The sequence below is a fragment of the Lissotriton helveticus genome, chromosome 5_1, assembly GCF_964261635.1.
Source record: "Lissotriton helveticus chromosome 5_1, aLisHel1.1, whole genome shotgun sequence".
NCBI lineage: Eukaryota > Metazoa > Chordata > Amphibia > Caudata > Salamandridae > Lissotriton > Lissotriton helveticus.
In genome coordinates this window covers 480,595,050-480,607,389 of record NC_136065.1, presented here as the reverse complement: position 1 = coordinate 480,607,389, position 12,340 = coordinate 480,595,050, and the positions used below count along the sequence as shown (strand labels likewise).

The 12,340-nt window shown below is 43.5% G+C and overlaps 1 protein-coding gene across 1 annotated transcript in view; it reads left to right on the top strand.

The window, feature by feature from the left end:
* Nucleotides 1-12,340, top strand: part of PPCS (phosphopantothenoylcysteine synthetase) — a 75,837-nt gene that overhangs the window by 37,610 nt on the left and 25,887 nt on the right. The window contains exon 2 of the mRNA XM_078640990.1: nt 1,859-1,962. Within this exon, the coding sequence (XP_078497116.1) occupies nt 1,859-1,962 (104 nt within the window). The remainder of the gene's footprint in view (nt 1-1,858; nt 1,963-12,340) is intronic.

Genomic DNA, 12,340 nt, shown 5'->3' with positions numbered 1-12,340 from the left:
CGGTCCCGATCTCCTATTTTAAATCAATGGACGCAGAACTCTCCTCCCTGCTTTGGGACGGGAAGCCGGCCCGTATAGCGCACTCTAAACTGATCCGTAGCTGGTATGACGGAGAAATAGCCCTACCGAGTTTAAAACTGTATTATTGGGCCGCACAACTAATGATTATTAACCAATGGCTACATACTCCACAGCATGACCCAGCATGTAGACTCGACAGACCTATCCTACAACCAGAACATCTGATGAAGGCTCTCTACACTAACAAATGACGACACACACTTACAGGCCCTACGGCCCACACGGTGAAAATATGGCACACGGCGCAAAAGGCTTTGGAATGGGAGGGAGTGCTCACATTAGCTACCCCGCTCTGGGACACGCGCCGCCTCGGCACCCTGGCTAACTCTAAGGGATTTAGGCAATGGGACCTCATTGGCATTACCAAAATAGGGGAACTTTGGACTCGGGAGAGGTCATTACCTTTGCAGCGTTACAGGAGACATACGGTATGGCAGAAACTGAGCGATACCGTTACACCCAAATCAGACACGCACTCCAAAGTGCTATCCCACCAGGGACGGAACTGGCTGACTCATCCACCCTGGAGGATAGACTTCTCACCGACCATTTAAAAAAGAAAGCGATATCGCAAACGTAAGCTGGTAAATAATCTCCCAGACCCCAGGGTAGTACTCCGTAGCAAGTGGGAGGTAGAACTAGGGGATATAGACGATTCAGACTGGATGGAGGCGCTGGCATCGGCTAGGGAGGCAGCATTCCCGTCCCGGTTAAAATTAGTGCAACTCAAGATACTACACCGCGTATACTATTCTCGCACCCTATTACACAGATTAGGTCACACATTAGATCCCGGATACCTTAGAGGATGCGGACTCACTGGCACGTACTTCCATATAATATGGGACTGTCCCAAAATACAAACCTATTGGGAGCGTGTGCTGAATTGCATATCCAAAGCGAGTGAGGTGGAGGTTCAGCCAGAGCCCATGTGCTGCTTATTAAACATTTGGAAACCCACAGATCTCAATCGGGGATCACAAACTTGGGCAATACACGGGTTGGCGCTCGCAAAGCGGAATATTGCCAAAAACTGGGGCTCGGGAATAGTACCCACACGAACACAATGGGAACACGCCATGGATGCAGCAATGGTGGCTGAAAGAGCGGTATATATTCATAGGGGATGTCCCAAAAAATGGTCAAGAATATGGGGGAAATGGAATGATTACCGGGGGAATCCATGTGACCCTCCGCCAGCACTGTCTGACGTAGAAGCTAGCCCATGAATTCGGAAAGTGAATGCATTATTATATACTGGGGCACAAGAGCAGAGAGAGGGGGGGGGAGAGTGAGGGGTCACTGTTTAACTTTTCTCTGATGACACTGATTTCCATATGTACTACAACCAGAGACACTGCACGAGAAATGGGTTAACTTGATGGACTTTGCCTACTCACGGCTGATATGCTCATTATACGTCAATCCTGCACAAAGTTGCCTATATGGTGTACTGAGGAGTTTCTATTTGCAAAGACAAATGTTCATGTATATGCTATGTGACACTTTACCGAATAACTGTACTACCCAGATGATAAAAAGCCAATAAAGAGTTTAAAAAAAAAAAAGTTTACACTCCATCAGCATTGGTCAAGTATTAATGACATTTATCTTCTTTGATCTTTAAATCAAACTTCTAACGTAATTTTACCAAGCCCTAAGGAATTAGTGAATTAACAGTGGAATATCTGTATAAAGCATGTCTAATGCAATTTGCCTGTTAAAAAAGAAATTAACTGTAATGCACTCTTTCATTTCTTTATATTTTTGATTACAGGTTCCTGTGCAATGGTTTACCTGGCGGCAGCTGTGTCAGATTTTTACATTCCTACATCAGATATGCCAGAGCATAAAATTCAGTCATCCAGTGGACCTTTGCAGGTACTTTTCTGCTGCCAAAACTGTCGCATATTGTATTTCCTTTTGTAAAACATGGTTCTGGTTTCCAGAAGTCAAGAGAAACTAGGAATATTCTTAATACAATAATTTGACACCCTCGGTTTTCAAAATTCATGATGTCCTAGTCCCTCGAAATATTCTATATATCAATGGAGCAATTAAAATCCTTACTTCATTTCTTACTTTGTAGTGTATTACCATCTCCCTTGCGAACATCTGCGGTTTTCTCTATCGATTGGGGTCAAAAATTGTGCACTTCATTGAGGGCCTGTCTACATCACATGCAATCTTGAACCACTTCTCTGGCTGCTGAAATTCACTCCATGAGAAGATTGCCATCTTGCATTGTCACTATTCCTGCTGCACATGAAATCCTTCGAGGAATGCCAGGAATTAAGGAGTTTGGAAAGCAAACTGATCTTACCCTCTTCAGCTGATAGCAGAAGAAAACACGGAGAGAGTTCTTGGCCAAAAGCATCTTTCCACACAAGTAATCATGATGCTTGGATGTGATGCTCGCATAAACCATAGGACTGCATATGGAATTTGGTCTCAGAAGGAGCAATCATAGAACATCAGTATTTTTGAGCTTATTACTGTTTACATTGCTCTAAAGAGTATTTTTGGGGGAAATTATCATAATACAGAGCGGCAACATAACAATATGCCTGATTTCAGGAAACATGTAGGTGTGAAGTCCAGGCTGTGTTCAATACAAAATAAGTGCGATGACCTTGCTGCACAATGTCGATTTGTGGAATACCAAAGCAGCGCAATCTTGATTCCGTTTCCATGTCTCTTACTGTGACCTACGTACGTTTCCTGTTGTCCTACCTTTCTTTTCTTCCTCTCTCTCTTGCTGTGGGTCAAAGTATACTAGTTAAAAATACGCACTGGTCTGCAAAAATGAACGCTGATGCCCACCACCTACACCCACTCGCACAAACTAAATACTGGAGCCAGGATCCTATTGATGAAAACTTATAGATTACAGCTGTAGATCTCTCATGTGCAGGGTAGAATTTGTAAGGTGGGCACTCTGGCAATGGGCTGTTATGTGGGTTGCAGCTGTGGGCTGCTTTTTGGGCAGCATGGGAGCCAATTTGGGCTTTGCCTGTGCCGTTCAGATGCCACCAGTGGCCCAGTGAGGGCCCGAGTGGCCTTTTTGGAGGCTGATGGGACTCTGTTGCCTCCCTTTTACCAATGGGGTGGACGTGTCATTCCAAGTCGCTCACTGATGTATGCAGTTTGAGAAGGGGCAGGAGTACCTGAGCAGAAGTGACCTCACTTATATTGAGGTGTGGTTCACAAGTGTAAACTAATCCGTGCACAAAGAGTGCAGGCAACATTTGCATTTTGTTTTATCTCCGTAAAGTTAAGAACACATGCCTCTTTTAGAGAACCACCCCCCTCCTTCTTTTCATAAAACTTAAAACACTGGAGTGGTGTTTTGCAAAAAAGCACTATCCGCAAATATGGGCCCCTTTTTTTTAGCATGCTGTTTGTGATCCCAATCCAACCCTGCTCAAGTGAGTCAGTCGTAAAAATAGCCAAACCAAATGGAACTCTTTGTGCAAAAGCAATACTGGGATATCACTGTGGCATGGCACTGATAGTTTCACAACTACTGAGGACCCAAAAATGAAGCATGTTCATAGAGACGGAAAATGTAAAATGCCAAAGCTTCACATGGTAATATACACAAAAATCTCAATCGGGGATACTTATTGGCTTCTCCAATTCCAGGAAGCCATCCTGCAGCTCAGACAAGTCGAACAATGATTTTCGGTACTCTGGACTATTCTCACTAACTTCACACGTTGTGGCAACCTCACGTAATTTTTGTGTTAAGTGTATCTCTTGTGGAAAGTATCCGACAGATTCCACATCACAACCTGCGATCGCTGAGCTGCTACATGTCAACACTCAATTCATACGGGAGACTACCGATATCAAGGCCAGTCTCCCGCCTCCTAATTCCTGCATGCAGAAACCCAATTCGGATTGCTAAATAATGATCTGTTGGAAACCAGGACAAGTGAAATGTCAATGCCTGTTGCACACGCTCCAATCTCCCTCTGCATGAATTACCTCCGACATCAAAGTTTAACGCTTTATAATTCATTCTTGTAGGGGGAGATTAGAGCGTGCTATAGGCCCAGACAATTAACTTTTGGCAGTTTTACAAAGCGTATACAAAAACAGATTTAAGAACTTTGTTTTTGTTTGTGCTATGTTATTAACACCTTCGCTGCTGGGCACATTCCCCCACTGTGCTGGGGGACGCGCACAGCGCCCCCGTGCTCATGACGAGCTCAGCTCGTCATGCAGCACAGTCAGGGGCGTAGCTAGAGCTTGTGGCGCCCGGGGCTATCCCTCAGATTGCCGCCCATGGTATCAGCAGCCCTGTGATTGTGTGAGCTTAAGTCTCGGACTCGAATTTTTAATCTCACCTCACTCAAATTTCGAGCCCAAATATTTCTCACGTGTATCATTGGAATGCCAGTTTTGCACATGAGAGACGTGAAATTCATAGTTTGGAGCACTGGTGATCTGTCGGTAATGAGTGGGCTACCCCGTTTCACGGTTCTTTTGGCCATTATGTGACAAAATGTCCTTTCAGGTAAGACAAAGAAGCAGACCTTTTTTAGGATGTTTTTTCTTTTTTGCATGAGGTTAAGGACCACCTACCTTACCCCAGCTGTATTTGTTGTTCACTCCGCCTATTTTCAGTTTCAGAAGCTGGAGAAGTCTACACAGAGTGCAGTACACAATCTCATCTTTGAAAACGTCTTGCCCGCTGGTCAGTTTCAATTTGTACAATAAGGACAATCAGAGTTGTTACTGGCTTAGGACGATTTACGACCAATGCCAGGTATTGTTCGGTTTGTCATTCAGGCCTTGGAAAAAATGCTGCCACTGCAGCCTAATCTGTCCTCCCAGCTTCTACCAATAGTGGTTGTGAATTACTAATACAGGCATGGAGTTTGGTCTGCGCCGGTTTTAAAGGAGAGTAATCTAGAAGGAGCAGTTTCAGTACTTAGTCTCTTATAAAAAAAATGGTTTTGAACTTCATCATAAACAGTCATTGAAAATACTAGTTATTTATTAGTAGAGTCGCACAAATAGAAGTGCATTTCGTTAAATATGATAGCACAAAAGTAACACTGCCGTGGGTTTGGGCTAGTAAGTGGAGTTGTCACTGCAATAAAAGTTTGACATAGTAAAGGCTCTCCAGTATATTTGTAAGGAGGTCAGAACTACAGAGATTCAACTAGCGGGAAAGGGGCTCTCTCCAAATGGAATTGCTGGGAGGTACTTCAGCTGCAATGTGGAAATTACACCGGGGTGTGGGGATGCAGGGTTTAAAAAACGAATATAAGGCACACTTTCATCAATCAAAACAATACAAGCCCCATCTTAAATCATATTACAGCAATTACTACCACATGTTCAGACAAAAAAATAGTGCAAAACCCTCATAGAACATGAAACACTAATGAAACATGAATGAGTACATGTTGAAAGACAACCCCATGAAGGTTTCCTTTTATAACATTATCCATGTGTCACTAATACGTGCTTAGAGATGACTCCTTATAAATATAAGATATTAGTCACCAGGAAATGTTCAGAGAAAGCACCCATACAAAAGGACAGGACAGTGGTGTGCCTGAATGAATACTTGTGTGTATATATAGTATCAGCATGCATCAACTTAATCCTTGGGCTCCTTTAAAGAGGCTACGCACAAGTTAAGTACACTCGGCATGTGAGACGCACTACTTGTACAAGGAGTATCAGGGCTCATATCACAATGCAGCTAGGGCAGTCAAACCGAACAGCTCCAAAAAGACCAAAGGTAAGCTGTTTCGGTCTCTTTCTGTGCATTGAGAAATTACCACTTCCATTCATTCAAGCATGGTCAGCCATAACCTACAACATTACCCAAGGCGTCTGACCTTGCAAACTGAGATAAAAAATAACACATCTATCTCGCAACACAAAATTTGACTAATTCTTTTGAAAAAGTAGCTTTTTTGACAATGACCGTCAAGCATGAATGAAAACTAAAATTGTAAGAAGGCGATTTCATTTGCATGAGACATTAATCATTAGGGCATGCTCACAGGCAGTTCTACAAACTTTAATAACTGGAACACGAGCAGATAAAGTACTTCTCATAACATGATGCCCTAATCCCTAGGCACGCTCAGACACAACACCTATATATAAGTATCACTTTCTCAAATATTAAAGAGGGCACTGGCAAATTACCACTCACTCTATAAGTGAAACTCCTTCTGCTCTTAAGATGATGCAGTGGTGCAGCTCATTCAGCAGAAACTGGCGGCTTCATGCAGAATGGTGCTGCTACATGGGCAGTTGCTGCCAAAACATGCCAAAAACACAAGCATTGCGGTCTAAACAGGCACTGCTGGCACAGGTAACAGAGGTGGGGTGGGGCTGTGAGAGGGGAAAGGGACAGACCGTAAGATACAAAACAAAACACGTACCTTACTCTTGCTGCTTCGCCGACTTGGCGATGCGGCAAGCGCAGGCAGGTCACGTGGTTTTATTTATTAGTTTATTTAAATTTCCCTATTCCACGGTCTATCCACTTCCCCACCACCCCACCCTACCGCTGTTACCTGTGCCGGCGTGCCTGGGTCTAACTGTGTACTTGCTAAATGACAACGCAAGAGTTGTCTGAAGTATGGTGTGGTGATGTCTTTAAGCTGCTAGTGATTGGTGGCTTGTGTCTTAGCTCTTGCTTAGTATTTAAAAGTAGAATTCTTTTACTTCAGAGGCTCTGAATGGAAATCGGAGGGAGACCGTGGCATGAAAGTCATGGGCGGCTCACCTGATAACACCTTCTCTCCTCCAGCTGATGGACCCGACACGAACCGCTGTGAGCAGAAAATCACCCTGCAGCAAAATCCTTGTGCTGCCTGGGCCGGAAAAGAGGCGAGCACCTGGTGCGTGATGCGTCAAGGCCGCGCTACTTTTCAGCGCAACGCAAGGGCTGACAAAACATTATGCCCAGGGCCGTCATTGGTAGCGCTTTCGCGCGCTACAAGATTGACGGCCCTGGGACGAGACCCATAATTTAACAGAATATGTCACGCATGCACGAGTTACAATCAAGCGTGCTTGCTCCTTCACACGGGGGCCGCGCGCGGGCCCCAGTGGCGGCGGCCTTTATAATTTATTTGTGGACACTGACTCTGAGTTTCCCCAAATAAATTATAAAGGCTGTCGCCCCCAAAATCATGCCGCCTGGGGCGGACCCCCCCGCACCCCCCCCCCGCACCCCACTAGCTACGCGGCTGAGCACAGTGCTCGTGTGCTCATGACGAGCTGAGTTCGTCATGACCACACCCATTTTCATAGAATGCTCGCTCAGCCGGGGAATTAGCCCAGCATGCGAGCGTTCTAATGGTCATGACGAGCTCAGCTCGTCATGAGCACACCAGCACCGTTGCTCATGACGAGCTGAGATCGTCATGAGCATCGAAGGAGTTATATTGCAAAAAAATGAAATGCTGATTGTTTGTCACCATACAGAGACCCGATTCAGGCAGGTTGCCCCTGCTTCAATCTAAGTCAATAGGGAAAATGCATTCTTCCGGCAATTTTTTTACATTTATTTAAATCTCCCACTTGCGTGCTCTAAAATTTTGCCATGTTTGGAACTGGTCCCTCTGCTCTGTTACTTCCAGTATGATAGTTTGAGTTTACCTCGTGAATTGAGACATATTCTGGAATACGCTACAGCATGGCATCTGTATTAGCACTAGCGACAAATCATCTGTTGGCAACAACTTTAAAAATATATATTTTTAATAAAATATTACAAGTTTGGCACTTTAGGCAATACACATTGTTGATCTAAATATCCCTCCTGAAACTAAACTGTAAATAACAACACCTTGTCGTCGCTACTCCATGAATTTGGCACATTTCACCTCATTTATGCTTCCTTATTTGGTGCACAACACATATTTGGAGGAAAACAATACGGTTTAGAATCACATTTATTCCCTCCTATTCATAGCCTGTCCGCTATTGTGTTAAAATTGTAGTATTTTCCTACTAAAAAAAAATCGAAAATAGGAAAAATGGAATAACGAGCGGAGAAAAGATGCATCCTATTTATGGGAGTTGGAATGGCTACCATAGATTTGTGGGACTACTTTTTCAGCTTTCTGCTGGCAGTTAGGTAAGACAACTGTAGTTTGACAAGGAGAAGTATACAAAATATCCCAAATGGCTTTCTTTTTAATCTGAGTCAGAAAGTAGAAAAAATTGATATACACACTTTCATGATCTCAGGGCAACCTGGGGAATGAAGAAAGGAGAGACCTGCCTAGCCTAGGAGACACTGGCGGGGTATATCCAGTCTGCATCAGTAGTTTTATTTTTCAGAAGTATGATGAAGTGGCAGTGACAGGCACCTAAATTCTGTTTGTATAAAGCACCCCACCTCTCTCTTATACCCTGTCCTGGGTGGATCTGATCTGTCCATATACATCAGAGAGCCCCCACAAGAGCCATTTTAGAGGTGCGCTAGGCCAGCTTGACCTGATCTAGAAGTATCCAACTCAAAACACATTAAAGTGGTAAAAAACAACAATAATAAAATAAATAAAAACAAAAGTAATGGTTCTTTATACAACGGACCGCTTCACAACAGTTTCGTAGTAGGGTAGGGGGTGGCATCATACTAATGACTAGGAACTTTGTTCCTTATTGCAGCACCCGAAGACTGAGTTTTGACAGCTAGTGTTTCAAACCACTGAGCTATGAACTTTATAACCATCTTATCTGGGTCTGATGTGTGGCATGTCCAATCTTTTGAACTTTCTTCTAGGAGCATGTTTATTTAATGCCTGCTCTGAGGGGGCTGCTTTTCGTAAAAATAAGAAAAGGTAGAACTAGCATTTAAAGAAACTGACGCTTTACCGCAATCTAACAAGAAGTATTGGGGTATTGCCTATAGCCGAAAAATAAGTTGCGAGCTGCTTCTCACTGTTGCTATTGTTTACTATGTGGTACCCATAGCATTGCCCTTGCTACTCAGTGTCTAAGGGGTCATGACTGCAGTAGCAGGATCAAAAAGTCAGCAGCACTCTAGAGACCCTGTTTCTTTATTTTATTTAGTTTACTCTTTTTCCCCCCCCACACGTAGACACTGGGCAGCAACTATCTAGATGCTGAACAGCTAGGTGTGTATCAAACGCGCAGCCAATGCTGCCATTGGTTGTGAAAGGAGGGCGAAGTCACTTCAACTATGTCTGGCATTTAAGTACAAGAACGTCAATGGCAGTAAAGACTTGACACTCAAACATGGAACAAACCCAGGAATCCTATTTGTAAAATAGTAAAACCTTTAATGAAATTGTATTGCCACAGTGCATAAAGAATAACTGAAGCCAGTGTATATAGATAGCATGGTTAATGTATATCTATAGATTCTTGTCCAAAGCATATGGAGGTTGAGTATCACTTATTGGGGTGGGGGATGTTCAGTAGTTGCATGACAAAGTAATTCTGGAAAGAGGTGTGATTAATGAGTGCCATCTAACAGGAGAACTATGAAAATGTTTTGGACAAACGGGACTAATTACAGTGTGGGGAAAAAATACTGGTACTAGACAAAGTACTATGTGCTGTGTTGTGGTAGACTGTTAATTGGGCCCAATACCTAGGGCATACAAATCGAATGCCACCCTTATTTTATTGTTGGAGCTATAGTACTGTCTAATCATGATCAAGAAAGCAATTACTTCAAGACAGAAAATACCTACACTTAGTATTACCTATTTTAAACACTTCCTCTCCTGCCAACCTCATCTTCTCTCTCCCCCCCCCCACCTTAAACGTTGTTACAGACCATGTGCCCCGGCTCAGCCTCCCATCCTGTGCCCACATCACTCCACCCCTCCAAGACCTCCATTAGCTCCCAGGCCAAAAACGAGCACTCTACAAACTCCTCACGCACTCCTACACAACTTTGGCACCATGTACCTCAAACTGCGTAAACTTCCACAAACCTACCAGACACCTCTGCTCAGCCGGAATCCTACTTGCACGCTCCCCTCATATGCAGAACCAGATCCGGCGGTTATGCCTTCTCCTAGCTTGTTACTAAACCCCAGCATAATCTGGCCCTGCACATCAGAGCTTCCTCCTTAGTTTTTGAACTCTACAAGAAAATGAAGATCTGGCTCTTCAGCTTGCCCCATCCCTAGCTCGCCCCATACAGATTCTGCTTTAGCGCCATGTTACACTCTCAGGTGAGCCATGTGTTCTACAAATCGCAATATTTCTAACCCTGTTGGCCTCAGTTTTCAAAGGAGCCAATCTTTCCCTCCCACTTGCTCCCTCTTCAGTTAAATGTAACTATTACATGGATGCTCATGAAAATTCTGCCTTTAGATATTATGAAGTGGTCAGTTCCTGCTTCCAAGGGGCTCTCCTTGGCCTGCCAAGTGGTTGCTGCCCTTATTTCTAACCATTATGCCACTATTTGGCAGTGGGACACACAAAATATGTCTGTATGATGATGTCCTTTTAACACTTATGAACCCAGTCCGTTCTTTCCCCCCATCTTAGTACCACTATACGAATTCAAAGAAGTGTCTGGATTCAAGATCCGTCATCAGAAATCCCACCTTCTGAACATATCGCTCTAGAGTCAAACAGTGTAGTATGGTCACAATTACCGCTGATTTTGGTAGAGAATTCCATTGACTATATGGGGGTAAAAATCTCCCCCTCATTGGAAGATACAAACCTGGCAAACTACGTAGAACTGCTGCAATCAATGGAAACCGAACTCCACAAGTGGCAAAGTGGAAATTTATCATGGCTTGGCAGCATAGCCCCAGTCAAAATGACGCCCTACCTAAATCTTTATATCTGGCCCAATCTCTTCACCTAAGACCGCCAAGCAGGATACAGAGGGTTCTTCAAGGTTCAATCAATGCCTTTATCTGCTTGAAAGGTTGGGGTGGGGTTAAAAAGGTAGGCTACCTAAACATACAATGTAGGGCCAAACGGCACAGGGTGGCCTTGGATTTTCCCATATTGCTAATTACGACCATGCCTCCCAGCTTCGCTATATGGTGGAATCAGGAAGAGCAGTCTCTGAAAAGGCATGGTACTTTATGGGGCAAATGATAGTCTGTTATCATATGTGGAAAGCATCCCAGACATGTTGGCTAGGTTATTTCCCAGTTACATGAGTCACGCTGGCCTCCTCGGATTCGGTTGTTTATGATTAGGGCTCCCGGTTTTGTGGTATTTATTTTTTGCCATTTCCGTCTGTATTTATCTATATTTATATTTTGGCCATTTTATCTGTATTTATCCATATTTATTTTGTGTTTTGCGCATAAATTAAGTTGTAAAACTGTACATTTCCATATCTATTTAACTGGTAGATGTGCACCCATTCTTTGATGTCTGTTGTGTTTTAGCTATTTAAGCTGCCATATATTACACGACAATGCATCCACTGGTAAATACTAGCATTATACCATAAGTGTATATTGCCATATGCTGTTATTTAAAGAAATTTCATCCTGTTTTTGAATTTCCCATGCTGTCCATCTGCTCAGCTGCTGGCCTTTAATTCATGAAAGACAGCACAGAAAGTCAGGTAAAATCAGCAAAATTTTCTGTATTTATCCACTTTTAAAAATAAATCCAGACAGAAACCACATTGTTTTCTGTCTGTATTTATCTGTAAAAATCCATAAAAACGGGAAACAGGGAGCCTTATATATGATTAAGACAGGTTTGTCCTCTTTCCCCTTGCCTCTCTCTCCTGTTATAGGGAACCCCAACTTCACGCCGGGTGTGGCCAGCATGCAATTTGCTGAATGGCAAAAATCTGGCTATAAGCAACTGATGGATCTCTTTTACCTCCCAAAAACTCAAACAAGATTATGGCTTCCCCGTAACCGAGAGGCTGTGGTACTTTTATAGTGAGGCACTGGGTAACTCTCATACGAATGCAACCGGCAACATATCGACCTTTGACTTCCTTGGAAAAATGGTTCCTCCTCAAACAGGATGATAGATGGTAAACTTCAATATTTATAATGCTATTAAATTGGACCTCTCTCAAACCTGCATGGCTGGTCGGCTCCGAAGGAAGGCCAAGGTGGAGAGGTCATTCACAAACAAAGAATGGTCCGAGATACCAAGAAAGGGGGATTTTAGTGCATTTCAGCACTGTGTTGTTTTCCTTCATACCGTCATCTTAAACCTGGATATTGCGGTTTAATGTGCTTTGTTCTTTCGCCTTTTCATAGAAAATGTTTGCAGTCGTCCCTGCCGGACTTGTTAT